General features: G+C 41.4%; 1 protein-coding gene and 1 long non-coding RNA gene across 10 annotated transcripts in view; one reads left to right on the top strand and one right to left on the bottom strand.

Annotated features, from left to right (window-relative positions):
• MTRR (5-methyltetrahydrofolate-homocysteine methyltransferase reductase) overlaps nucleotides 1-14765 on the top strand; it is a 517819-nt gene that overhangs the window by 130351 nt on the left and 372703 nt on the right. For 8 of the 9 annotated variants that reach the window (XM_072152995.1, XM_072152997.1, XM_072152996.1 and 5 more), the window contains one exon: nucleotides 14415-14537. The exons of the other annotated variant lie outside the window; for it this stretch is intronic. In XM_072152995.1, the coding sequence (XP_072009096.1) occupies nucleotides 14415-14537 (123 nt within the window). The remainder of the gene's footprint in view (nucleotides 1-14414; nucleotides 14538-14765) is intronic. 9 annotated transcript variants of the gene reach the window in all.
• LOC140133189 (uncharacterized) lies at nucleotides 1050-3216 on the bottom strand. The gene is made up of 3 exons (XR_011855843.1): nucleotides 3113-3216; nucleotides 2229-2407; nucleotides 1050-1451 (listed from the first exon to the last, which is right to left on the bottom strand). It is a non-coding gene; the product is annotated as an uncharacterized lncRNA (long non-coding RNA).

Raw genomic sequence — 14765 nt, 5'->3', positions numbered from 1 at the left:
CTTCTAATGCCCCATAAGTAAAGACATGCCAAGTATAGATGATAATAATAATAACAATGCCCAACAATAGGGCCAGTGAGGTAGAAGAGGGTAAATAGCAATACAATTCCAGCCAATTCAATACCCCGGAGGTACCGTCCGGTGTATACAATTTTTAGCTTGGCATATTGCACTTACCCGCAGGCATAATAACGGCAGGCAGAGGGCAGTCAGAGGGAAGGCCGAGCAGGTACACCCCAACGCGCGTTTCGCAGATGCTTCGTCAGGAGGTAAAGTGTGTGTGTTGTGCCCTCCTTTATATACATCTAACCGGCGTGTCTGTTTGGAGATGCGCCCACCACGTGACGTGTCAGTCCACTGAGGTTGCACACCGGGCATACGTCATCATGGTGCGCCCGACCTGATCACATGATTGGGTCGCCGCTGCCATGGAGACGCGTCCCGTCACTGTGCACTCCCCCATGTGCCGACGCGGCGCACGCGCCTAGGCGCATCAACAGGACGCCGTGATGTATATCTACAGGTACATGTGAATTAAAATGGACAAACAAATGAACAATAAAAGCCTGTTGCCTGTGGATGTCAAACATAGAAGGGGTTTGAAAAAAGGTAAAAGGGTTGACTAGTATACATTGTACATATAGTGCGGTATGTGTCGCATAAATCCGCATTTAGAATCTTACTCCCCAGACATACATATAATAGATCAGTGAATAAACATACATATTATGTACATAATAGATAAATAAATAAATGGGTACATATTTGCAAGTATACATAACAAGTAAATAAACGGATGCACATGTGTATAGCGGGACACCCTTGAGATCATGTTCTACATAACCTGAAAGACATCACACGTCCCAGATATCCTAGTGTATGTCCATTGAAAGGTGCCAATACCTACATAATATAAAGTGCACGAGTGATGATCAGTAATGATATGTGTAAACAGTAAGCATAAAGTGCCCGTGCATAGGGAAGGTGAGTTATTATTAAGCTAAAATAACCACATACAATATAAAATATACAAAATGCAGAACTGACTAAAGAAAATGAGATAATAGTCATAAGTCTATATATATATGTATGTGCAATAAAGTGCACGTGCCAGAATCAATGTGACTGAATAAAACGAAACCATCATAAACACTTATTGCAACCCGTATGGATGGCTAGATGTCTAACTACCACAACAAAAACAAAACACGAAAAGAACATGTATAGTGTATAACATATATACATACAATAGGACATATAAATGTACACTGTGCCTCCAAAATGTAGTAATTGAGAGATGTACGTATAAAATGCAACGGATGTCTCCACTCAAATCCTTTTATTCTTCTTAAAAGTACCCTGTTCAAAGGTGTTCAACAATCCTAGCAGATGTCCCGAGATGGAGAGACTGTGTATGTGTCAGACCATATTTACAAGAACTTGTATATTATCTACAGGCAAAGACAAAAGACAAAAATTAGACACAACATCAAAATAACTAAACAAACATTATTAAAAAGGTTTAAAGCTAGTTGCCTCATTGAGACCCTTTGGCTGTACAGTGTCCAGGAGGGTGATCCACCTCAGTTCTTTTTGCAAAAGCCTTTTCTTCCCATCACCCCCCCTAGATCCCATAAGGACCCTGTCTATTCCACGTACTGTAAGTCCCCTTGGGTTACAATTATGTTTCTCACGGAAGTGTTTGGGGACAGGCTGCAGTTTTAAATCTTTCAGAGAGCCGAGTTGTCGTCATAACTGGCTGCTCGAATGCTCCGAACGTGTTCAAGAACCCTTACCTTTAGGGGTCTAGTTGTCATGCCAACATATAGCTTCCCGCAAGTGCAGCGCAGACAGTAGACCACCAATTAATGTGATACAGAATTTTATATTCCTTCTCTGCACAGGAGTCGGTGAACCTCTGTGCGCTCCATGTATTGGCAGGCCTTACATTTGCCGCAGCAATATGACCCCCATGTTGGACCACTTTTCCCTAGCCAGCTCTTCTCTATATGGGGAACATAATGGCTCCGCACCAGCAAATCTTGTAGGTTGCGTGATTTACGCCAAGTGATAGATGTTTCTCTTGTGAGGCACTGTGCTCGATCTTTGTCTGTCAACAAAATGGACCAATGCTTATCGATAATCTCCCTAAAACCTCTCCATTGAGAGTTAAAATTGGTAATCAATCTCACTGTTTCAGTTACATTTATCTTCTTTGGTCTACTTACCAAAAGGGAGCCATGAGTTTCCCCATTGGCCCGGTTATATCCTTGTTGGATTGTGGCTTCCCTGTAGCCTCAGGCCGTGATTTGACTAAAAGTTTTCGGGACAGTTTTTCGAAAGATTGGTCGCTGGAGCAAATACGTCTCATTCTTAGGAACTGTCCCACCGGGATAGCTTTCTTGGACTGTGGATAGTGGGAGGAAAATGCATGAAGGAGAGAATTGACGGAATTGACGGACAAAAGACATCAGTAGTAACAAATCCTTCTATGTTTTTTCCAATGAGGACGTCCAGAAACTCTATCTGATCCTGACTGTACTTCCAGGTGAGTTTAATGTTCTGTTGGTTGACGTTGAGGCCCAGCAAAAATGAATCCAAATCAGTGGCGGCACCCTGCCAAATAAATAGTATATCATCTATATACCTTAACCACGAGATGACGGCGTCATAACCTGGGGTATTATCAACGACTTTTCTCTCCCACAGCCCCAGGAAAAGATTGGCATATGAGGGGGCACAAGTAGCCCCCATAGCCGTTCCCTGGAGCTGTAGGAAAAATCGGTCGCGAAAAATAAAACAATTATGTTTCAAACTAAAACCAGGAGAAGCATAATATACTCAATCAGGTCAGGGTCCAAATTGGACATTTTCAAAAAATATCTAGACGCCCGCAAACCGTGGTCATGGCATATAGATGTGTACAGGGCCTTATCGTCACATGTAACCAGCCACGTATCTGGGTCAAGATGAACTCCCTCCAGACGGCGCAGAACATCTGTGGTATCTTTAACAAAAGAGGGGAGTGTTTCCACACAGCTTTGCAGATAAAAATCTATGTATTGACAGACTTTTTCACATAATCCCCCCATTCCCGATACATTCGGCCTACCTGGGGTTTTTTTTTAGCATTTTTATGGACCTTCGGCAATAGATAAAAAGTCGGTATTTGGAAAATCCACCGACAAGCCTATCTTCATTTTTGGTCCAATTATGTGGTTCTCCACTCCCATCTGCAACAGAAGATCCATTTCTTTCTTAAAATTTGACAAGGGGTTAGAAGGTAACTTCCTATAACATTGTGACATACTTTAATTGTCGAAAGGCCTCCTCCTCGTACATCTCCGTTGGCCAGATCACAACATTGCCCCCCTTATCCGCAGGTTTAATCACTATGTCCCTGCGTTGGCTTAGTTCTCTAATAGCTAGTCTTTGTGCTGGGGTGACATTATCCTGCGAGATTTTTCCGGATACCAGTTTCAAATCCCTCTTGACTAGCTTAGTAAATATCTCAACCGCAGGGCACAGAGTGGAAGGTGGGCAATGCTGCGAACGGCGATAAAGATGCACGGGGAGGTTAGATTGTGTTTCCTGTTCCTGCTCCTCTAGAAGTATAGAAATGACTTGTTGGTCCTGTTCATTACCTAAAGATCCCCCCGTCTGGTGTTCGGAGAAATGTTTTTTGAATATAAGCTTGCGCGCAAAGAGTTCGACATCCTTCACCGCTGTGAAGTAGTCGAATCTTGCCAGATGGCATACACCCCCGGGTTCTGCCTGAACTATGTACCGTGATAGACCGTTATTTTTAATATTTGAAGATTCACTGAGGACTTGTTATGTTCCACAGGAGTGGCACATAGCAAATGTGGTACCAATATACCAAAAAGGACCAAATAGCAATCCTGGAAAGTACAGACCCATGAGTCTAACTACCGTGGTGGGGAAAATATTTGAGGGGTTTGTTAGAGATGCTGTCCTCAAGTATCTCACTGTGCACAACCTTATAACCCAGAGTCAGCATGGGTTTATGAGAGATCGGTCCTGTCAGACTAATCTGATCTGATTCTACGAGGAGGTAAGTTCAAGACTGGATCTGGGGGACGCTGTGGATGTTGTATATCTGGACTTTTCAAAGGCATTTGACACTGTGTAAAAGGTTGGTATATAAAATGAGACTGCTGGGAATAGGAGAAAATCTGTGTATTTGGGTAAGTAATTGGCTTAGTGATAGAAAACAGAGGGTCGTCATTAATGGCACATTCTCGGATTGGGTTGAGGTTACCAGTGGAGTGCCACAGGGGTCAGTATTGGGGCCACTACTTTTTAATATTTTTATTAATGAACTTGTAGTGGGTTTACAAGTTTCAATATTTGCAGATGATACTAAGCTGTGTAAAGTAATAAATACTGAGGTCGATAGTTTAGCATTACAGAGGGATTTGTGGAAGCTTGAGGAGTGGGCAGAGAAATGGTTAATATGGTTTAATGTAGATAAATGTAAAGTTATGCACTTGGGCCATGGAAACAAAAAGTATAATTATGTTCTAAACAGTCAATTACTTGGTAAAACTGGAGCTGAAAAGGACTTGGGAGTATTGGTGGATGGTAAACTTAATTTTAGTGACCAGAGCCAGGCGGCTGCTGATAAAGCAAATAAAATTATGGGATGTATCAAGAGAGGAATAGATTCTCATGATAAAGACATAGTTTTGCCCTTATACAAATCCCTGGTCAGACCACACTTGGAATATTGTGTACCACTTTGGGCACCAATGTATAAAAAGGATATAGTGGAGCTGGAACGGGTGCACAGGAGAGCAACCAGGATTATTAGGGGAATGGGGGGATTAGAATACAATGACAGATTACAAAACTTGGGATTATGCAGTTTAGAAAAAAGACGACTGAGGGGAGACCTCATTACAATGTACAAATACCTGAACGGACAGTACAAGGATCTCTCCAAAGATCTTTTTATACCTAGGCCTGTGACCAGGACAAGGGGGCATCCTCTACGCCTACAGGAGAGGCGATTCTACCATAGCCATAGACGAAGGTTCTTTACTGCTGTAAGAGCAGTGAGACTATGGAACTCTCTGCCACAGGAGGTTGTTATGGCGGACACTATGTACATGTTCAAGAGAGGCCTGGATGCCTTCTGGAGAGAAATAATATCACAGGTTTAATTCTTTAATTAAGGTTGGACTTGATGGACTTGTGTCTTTTTCCAGCCTTATATATTATGATACTATGATGAATTTTCTACGCAGAAAATAAGCCATCACACAGCTCTGCACATGGAAAAATAAAAAAGTTATGGATTTTTTGAAGGTGGGGAGTGAAAAATAAAAATTAAAAAAAACCTAAAAAAAGACCAGGTCCTTAAGGGGTTAAATATGTTAATATTATGTAGCTGGTTTTGTAGCTATGTTATAGTTTTAACCCTTTTTTGTGAGGAGGCCAATTTATTTAGCCTATATAACTCTGCTAATTCGGTATTGATTTGAAAGGTTTATTTATTTTATTTTTTTTTGGAAGCCGCTTATGCTCATGTAGTGACCTCTAACTGAATTTTTAAATGCACACCACAATTTTCTCTGAGATAGATTGGCTATCTGAGAGAGTTCCAGCCCAGATGGCTACACAGCGTGTTTCTTCAAACTATTCAAAGACAACACAATACCCATTCTACTACAAGATTTTAATTTAGTGGCCAGTGGTACCGTATGTACTTGAGTACAAGCCGTCCCGAGTATAAGCCGAGGTACCCACTTTTACCACAAAAAAAAAACGGGAAAAACTTATTGACTCGAGTATAAGCCGAGGGTGGGAATTGCTGCAGCTACTGGTAAATTTCAAAAATTAAATGGAGACAAATAAAATTACAGACATCAGTAGGCTAAGTGTTGTTGAATATTTATTTCAAAGAAAAACAGTAAACAAGCTCTGTAAGTGGAAAAGCCACTCCCTCACATGTTTTTTTTTGTCAAAATTCCCTGCTTGCAATGCTGTTATCGCTTTTTTTCTGCTCTGGATACAACCCTAAGTATGAAACTAGCTTCGTATGACATGCGTTTTTTACTTGGTCCAGGTTTAGAAGCACTGGGATCCATTTCTAATGGGAGAAAAGAAAAACTCTAAACAAGAATGCCATTGGTATAATCAAATTCCAGACTGTGATGACATGACTATGTTTGCCTTAGGCCTCAATATACGGTATACTGTATACGCTGTGTTGTGTACGCACTGCATTACTGCAGATGTATGGGAACACAAAGCATAAAATAACAGAATGTGCAAACTAAACAGTGTGAATATTATGAGCCCTAACACAGGCTGATGTATGGAAGCATACTGATGAAAAAGCCCATTTGCGCCTTTTTCTTGTAGGCTCTGTTTTTACGGCTTTCAATGTGTCCTCCAAATGACACCTCTACTCAGATAAGGCTGCCATAGGCCCTGGGCTGTATGGATATTACAGCACCTACAAGTCTGGAATCACTTCCTACATATGGTACTAGCATCAGCTTCTTGGGGAATGGAGGACGTGTCCCCTCTTCCTGCTTTCAAATTGACAGTTTCAGGACATTTGGAGGAACTTAAAAGGTCTTGAAATGTCTCTTGTGTACATGTGTATTGAGAGCAGCAACAGATGTACAAGGATTTCATGGGTGAAGGTTCTTCTCAATATAGTTTAGGTGTACGGAGCTGTGTTAGGTGTCATTCTTTGCGTGATGAGATGTTGTTTTTAGGAACTGTATGACCTTTTGATAACTTTTTATTACAAATTTGCCTGTGGCCAGCACCAACCACAAATCTTTCCACTGGCTCAATGGTGTATATATGTGTGTATATATGTATGATATATATATTTTTATGGACAAGGGGGGTTAAAAAGAATAGGAAGATGGACACTGCACAGCTTCTTCAGACAGCCTCAGAGGATACACTGAGAGAGCTGGCACATTGCATAACCTGTGAACCTCACATGACATTGATCTGATTGGAGGAGCTGTTTTATGACAGCAGCAGCTGTAACAGATAAATATATATATTGTGACAGCCTAGGTGAAATATTGTGAATTTAAAAACAACAACAGGAGTTGTCATAGGGAAATCTCCGCCCCCTCCTTGCCCGTGGTTCATAGTATTTGGATGACTGTCATATTCCACTGACAGACTCCACCCCCAGCTCCCATCCCGGAGCCGCGGTTGCATAATTTATTGTTTAGTATGCACTTCGCGAAGACTCTGCTCCCTAATAGGAGGAGCCACAACGCCGAAGACCGGGAGCCACGGAGTATGGAGCCGAGGCTGCATACTTCTTCTATAGTATGCAGCCGCTGACCACTTTGCTCCCTAAAACAGAGGAGCCGCGAAGCTGAAGACCAGGAGCCGCCGAGTATGGAGTAGCGACTGCATACTTTGTTGCCCAGTATGCTGCATACTTCAGTGCCCACTTCTACAGTATGCAGCCGCTGAACACCAAGGCCCTTCTGCTGGAGCACACCAACGGCCCTGGTAAGACACAAATTACATTGAGTAATTACATTGACTCATGTATAAACCAGGATGAGTTTTCAGCTCTAAAGTTGACCTGAAAATCTCGGCTTAAACACGAATATATATGGTACTCCCTTCCTGCTATAGTCCTTACAAGCTATCATATCAGTCTTGCCTAAGCCAGGGAAGGACTGGGCTGTCTGCAGTGACTTTCAGCCTATTTCCCTCTTAAAAAGTGGATATAAGGTGGTTTGGCTGCGAGAGAAGATGGCCGCGTAGGAGAGAGGCTCCGCTCTACCGACCACCAGTAAAGCGACTAACAAAGCGAATAGCCACTCAAAATGCCGAGCAAACAGGTCCCCTACACAGTAGGGACCCAAGGAAGGAAAAGAGGTGCAAAAGAACAACCGGTAAAGCCGATCGGACAGTTCTTCAGCTCCGGCGCGACGGGAGGGAAAGATGGCGCCGGCACCTCTCCGCGCATAACGGGTCAGAAGACACACATGGGAGAACAGGTTCCTCAGAGCAAAATAAGATCCAGCGCCCTGGCGCCCCAGATGCCCCGCTCCCCCTTTGAGGTACCGGAGCGATGGAGCACAGGCTCCCGACAATCACCCGGGAACCCCAGATCCCCGGCACGAGAAGGAGAGGAAACAAAAGAAGATGGAGGGAATGGCAGGAAAACTCCTAACTCACCAGCGGAGAGCAGATCAGAAACCTCCATGTCGCCTACATCCACGGGCTCAAGGGACTCTAGATCCCCAACGAGCAGTCCGGTGGAGCAAAAAGCCAGACACCTGGAAGACCCCTCTTTGCTAGAGGTGAGTGCTCAACCCTTTCAGATGAGTGACGACAACCAGACAGTGGACATGCTAGCTTCCTATCAAGCTTCAGATAAACAGATTTCAGAATCTTTGCTCAAAGACATGCTAATTGCACTAAGAGCATCACTTCAAAAAGACTTATCATGCTTAATAAAACCTCTGCAAGCCTCCATAGAGGATTTAGGTGACAAGGTGTCACATACAGAAAATAAAATGGTGGAATTTGCCACATCCTTTAATGAACTGGCAGACTCACACAATGCTTTAGATGAAGCCGTCTCCATGATTAAAGCAAACCTAATTGACAAAGAAGACCGCGACAGGCGGAATAATATTAAAATACGTGGTATCGCTGAAACGGTTCTGAACGCACAACTAAGAATTTACGTCCAACAGATGACAAAAACCTTATTACCTGACCTGGAAGCCTATGAGCTCAGCGTAGATAGGGCTCACAGAGTCCCTCGCCCAAATAACCTGCCAGACAGTCCCAAGAGATGTCCTGGCGAGGTTCACATTTTACTATACAAAAGAGCAACCCAAACGAGGAAACTACAAACGCTTCCATCTCCGTACAACTCGCTGAAACTATTTACAGATTTGTCCTCCGCTACCCTCCAAGCCAGAAGGGAGTTTTCACAGATCACACTGATTCTAAGAGAAAACAACATTATCTACAGATGGGGCTTCCCCACCAAAATACTGGTGAAAAAGAACAACACCATCATCCCCATCAATAATGTAAAAGAGGGAGTCAACCTACTTAATTCTTGGGGAATCAACACAACAAGCTTCGAAAAAGCCAAAGGGAATCCAAATAATCCAAAAAAGATCGATCCAGAATGGCGCTCAAGAGGCAACATCCAGAATCCATCTTGACTGAAAGATCGACACATTGGTGGTTGGTGAGATGACCTTTATCACCCTACATATACCCCTAGGCTGATCTTAGATCCTAATCTATCTGTACTAAATTAAGTATTAGTACCGTAAAGTTTTTTGTATTGTTCTAGTTCTACACTCTGTTTCACAATATGCGTGACACAGGGTTTTGTTTTAAGTTAAAAAAGAAAGGTAATTTGAACAAAATGTGTAGAAGGTCTAAATATAACTTGTGGCACAACACCGCAACACACCCACCAGCAGAATCAAAAACCCACAGTAATGGGAGTTAAATTAATATCTCTCAATGTAAAAGGGCTTAATAGCCCATTTAAACGTTCAATGATGTGGAGGGTGGCTCTGAACAGCAAGAGTGACATTGTACTCTTACAAGAAACCCATATCAGCAAAAGACAACCACCAAAAATTACCCATCCAAAATTCACTAAAATTTTGATGTCATATGAAAAGAAAAAAAGAGGGGTATTGGTAGCTTTTAGAGATACTTTAGCTATTACAGTGCATCAAGAAATTATTGACCCTCAGAGCAGGTACATTATAATCACCTGCACAATAAATAATATAGACTACACACTGGGGAATATTTATGCCCCTAACACCAGACAAAGAAAATTTCTAAAAAATCTGCTCAAAAAGATAAGGGAAGTTCAAAGAGGTGCTTTGCTGATATGCGGAGACTACAATACCATTGGACACACAACTATGGACACGACCGCACAATCCTCACATAGGAATTTTACACTTAATCCGTTCCTATGGGAAAATAACTTATTCGATGTATGGCGAGTACAACACACCTCTGAGCGCGATTACACGTATTACTCTGCAAGACACAAGACATACTCACGCATTGACCATATAGTAACAGATAGATTCACTTTAGACAAAGTAACATCATCTTCAATAGGGACCATTCAATGGTCGGACCATGCAGCAATATCAGCCACCATCTCTGACATGCACTCAGCCCAGTCAGACTATGTCTGGAGGGCCAACATGACAGTAGTAGCAAAAGAACCATACAACACACAGTTATTAAAAAACATGACACCGATAATGTTAACCCCTTCTCTATGTGGCACATACACAAACTATTTACAAAGGAAGAACTAACCAAATTAAATAGCAGATTCAGAAGAGAGAGAGAGAGGGAAGTGGCAGCTTCCCTGCTACATATACAATTCCTTGAGAGACAAAACAAAGAGAATTGGACACCCTCAGTAGTTTCAGCTCTCAACGAAGAGCGAATCCATCTTCGTAACCTATTTGTCCACAAATATGCTGTAGCAATGCAGAAACTCGAGATTAAATATTACTCTCAAGACCAAAAAGCAGGAACACTCTTAGCAAAAAGAATTAAACAGAGAACCCAAAAAGCAAGGATCCCCTTCCTAATCAACCCAGAGAACAATTCCAAAGTCCTATCACCCAGGGATATTGCAAATACCTTCATGGCCTACTATGCCAGCTTATATAACTTGGAGAAAGGAGGTGAGGTGGCCCCCCCGGACTCTAATTTAATCTCCTCATTCCTAGGGGAACTCCCCCTTCCAAAAGTAACAGAGCAACAACTCCTTCAGCTTAACGCCCCCCTGTCAATAAAAGAAATAATAAAAACAATACACTCCATACCTAAAAACAAAGCCCCTGGTCCAGACGGTCTCCCAGGATTATACTATAAAAAATACTCAATAGTAGCACCATACATGCTAAAAGTCTTCACACGCGCTGCCTCGGAAGGATCATTTCCCAGGGAAATTCTAGAGGCAATTATAGTCACAATACCTAAACCCGGCAAAACCCCTGATAGACCTGCACACTTTCGCCCGATATAATTATTGAATGATGATATTAAAATATATGCCAAAATCCTTGCAAACAGGTTAAAAGAGGTCATACCATCACTCATATCACCCGACCAGGCAGGCTTCACTCCCTCAAGACAGGCGTCGGACAATACTAGGAGAGTAGTTGACTGACTTCAACATTGCGAACTAAATCACATTGAAGCATCCTTCATAACTGTCGACGCTGAAAAAGCGTTTGACAGGGTAAATTGGAAATATGCATTCGAGGTACTCAAGAAGATGGGGCTTGAGGGTCATATATTAATGGCAATAAAAGCCTTATACTCGAACCCCTCCGCCACTGTATTCGTGAACGGGGTCAGATCAAAATCATTCACCCTGACAAATGGCACCAGGCTGGGTTGCCCTCTATCCCCGCTTATATTTATACTCTTCATAGAGCCTCTAGCCACAGCAATAAGAGCTCACCCCAAAATAAAAGGAATTGTTATGGGCACAATAGAAAATAAAATAAGTTTATTCGCAGACGACATAATCCTAATTAATACCGAACCCATAACATCGCTAGAATATGTTTTTAAAGTGATAACAGACTACAGTAAAATCTCATACTACAAAATTAACAACTCCAAGTCACAAGTTCTCCCAGTAAACATAACGAACTCGACACTAAACTATTTAAAGCAAAACTACTCCCTTGGCTGGAGAGATAATCAAGTAGACTATTTAGGCATTCACCTAACGTATCCAGTGGCTAAACTATACAAGCTAAATTACATTAAGTTGCTACAAGAAGTGAAATTAGAACTTGAAAATTACGCAAAACACACAATATCATGGTTTGGGAGAATTGCAACTTTTAAAATGATGACCTTACCGAAGTATTTATATTTGTTTAGAACCCTGCCGATCCAAATACCTAACTCCTTCTTCAAACTCGCCAATTCCCAAATAAACAAATTTATATGGCAAAATAAACCTCCCAGAATAGCACATAAAATTCTAAGCAGAAACAAAATGGTAGGAGGCCTTGGCCTTCCGGATTTATATGATTACTACCATGCAGTAGTTCTAGACCAGTCCCAACACTGGTGGAGGAATAATACTGATAAAATATGGTGCACAATAGAAAAACTACATCAGAAAGACCACCCCCTCCAATTCCGCATAATGTCACACATGTGGCGGACAGAGCCCCCTCCATCTAAGCTTCTTACAACCCAAGCATTAGATAAGGCCTGGAAATTACTAATGCAGCAACCGGGCAAAAAAGAAACAATTTCACCTCAGAAGGTCCCAATAGGCCTTCTAGACTTCCTAATTGGGAACTTGCCCACCTACACCTGGCATACACAAGGAATTTGCACACTGAGAGATCTACTTTCGGGATCCTCAATATCACCCTTTACAATTTTGATGCAGAAGTTCTCCATTCCGAATGGAGACTTCTATACATATCTAAGAATCCGTGATTTTCTCCAAAAAAGAAAGGATCCTTACCCAGAGTTAGATACTAAGGTCTTAAACACACTAAACTCCCCGACAGGGATCAAAAGAGGCATATCTTACTTCTACAACATCTTAGGGGGAAAGGGCATCTTTACTAAACTCCCACACATGACAAGATGGTAGCTAGAATTGAAAGCAACATTTACAGAACACCAATGGACCAATGCTATACAATTTACGAATGCAAACTTCAGATGCATAGCACATCAAGAAGCAGTGACAAAGACAAGAATGAGATGGTATTTCACCCCTACACGCATTCACAAAGCCTTCCCGACGGCCTCACTTGAGTGCTGGAGGGGATGCAGATCAAAAGGGACTCTACTACACACACTATGGGGTTGCCAAATAATACAGCCCCTATGGGATAGAGCCCGCTGCACTATTGACTCTATTACTAACAGCGTAAATGAATTATCGCCTGCAACTGCCCTAATCCTGATAGGGATAGAAAAATATCCTCCCACTCTGAGAGTGGTGATCTCACAAATACTTATGGCAACCAAACTGGTCCTTACCAGACACTGGAAGACTAAGACCTGTCCAGACTTCTCAGAGGTAACATCTTTAATCAACGCAAATTGCATAATTGAAAAAGCCATAGCATATCAAGAAAACACATATAAAAAATATCAAACAAATTGGAATGCCTGGTTAATTAGCCCACAGTACAAAGCATAACCTTTCTACACCACACATTCAGACCTAAGCTAAAAAGTTATGCTAGTTGTTTAAATCGTTACTGAACCTTGTTTGTTGTTCAACTATGTTAACACCGACTAAGACAGGGGGATGGTATCCTCCTGAAGTAAGAATGAATACAGAAGGCCTGGGCTCTAGAAGATAACAAAGCTAAGACTTATGTTACATGGAACTTTTGATTCAACACACTTATACCGCAGTAAAGAACTTTCTCTGAGATCAAGATGGACTTATGACCATAACTACAACCTATAAATAGCCCTATCTTCTACAACAATGTTTTATCTGGTTTATTATATTGTATGATCACTCTGTATCATTTATACCTTCAATAAAAAAAAAAAAAAGTGGACATAAAATTACTTGCAAAAATGATGGCCTTGTGCCTCCAACCATTTATCCCTAAGCTTATTCATAGGGACCAAGTGAAATTTTTTGCTGGGGAGGGAGGCTAGAGACAACACCGCTAAAACTATCTCCCACATGGCGAGAGTCCAGACCACTGGGGATAAATAATGCCTTCTCACAGTAGATGCAGACAAAGCCTTTGATAGGGTGAAGTAGGAGTTTCTGGAGGCAGTTCTCCGAAAATCAGGTTTAAGGCCAAAAAGGCTTCAATTCATAATGGCGCTCTATCGTGGCCTACATCATTGGTAAGAGTCAAAGGCTCTCTTTCAGACCCACTACGGATTACCAGAGGGACATGACATGGCTGCCTATTATCTGCCTTTCTCTACTTAATGGCCATGGAACTCCTGGTAAATGCACTGCGAACTAACCCTGATATTTGGGGCCTCTTGATAGGAGACACATAGTTATATGAACTTGTTCATATGGATTTTTTAAAGGCACATATCACTATACAATCTGTATGCATTTAGATCCCATCTACATAGAAACATATAATGACGTATACTCAATATAATTGCTGAACGATAAAAATTATGTGGTATAATCCCGTCCTAATCCCTTACACATGTTTTTTTTACAAAAATTTTCCCAAAATACTTTCACATTTTGGTTAATGTATTCCCATGTTCTGTGTTGGCTTTCTTTTTTGCTGGTTTACAGATATTTCATTTTTATTTATCTTAGACAAAAGTAACTTTTAGTTTGACAACACAATGATAAATATATGTCGCTGAATTTATTTTTTTCACTGTAGGATATGGATTTCAGATTTCGCTTCCCTGAAGTTGAGATTTTTATTGTCCCCATCATAGAAGCTAAGAGACTTACAACAAATGATTCTGTGAAAAATGCTTTAATGCTGGAAATTGACATTTCAGTAAGTATCATTCCAGATTTGTCAGTTAGTGCCAATTAAGTGTTAATCTCCCTAACTTTCGTTTCCTCTTCAGTAATGCACAAGTTGCACTATAGGGGTATTGTGTAGTGTAATATGATATTGAACAGATTAAATCTTTTGAAGATTTTTTTTTTAAAGAAATAGAACTGTTGATAATTGTAAACTTTATATTATACTAATGCAGCTGCAGCTTCTATGTGTCTTTTT

Source organism: Engystomops pustulosus, chromosome 5 (genome assembly GCF_040894005.1).
Source record: "Engystomops pustulosus chromosome 5, aEngPut4.maternal, whole genome shotgun sequence".
Lineage (NCBI taxonomy): Eukaryota > Metazoa > Chordata > Amphibia > Anura > Leptodactylidae > Engystomops > Engystomops pustulosus.
The sequence above is the reverse complement of the archived record's forward strand: the minus strand, read 5'-3'. Positions and strand labels throughout refer to the sequence as shown.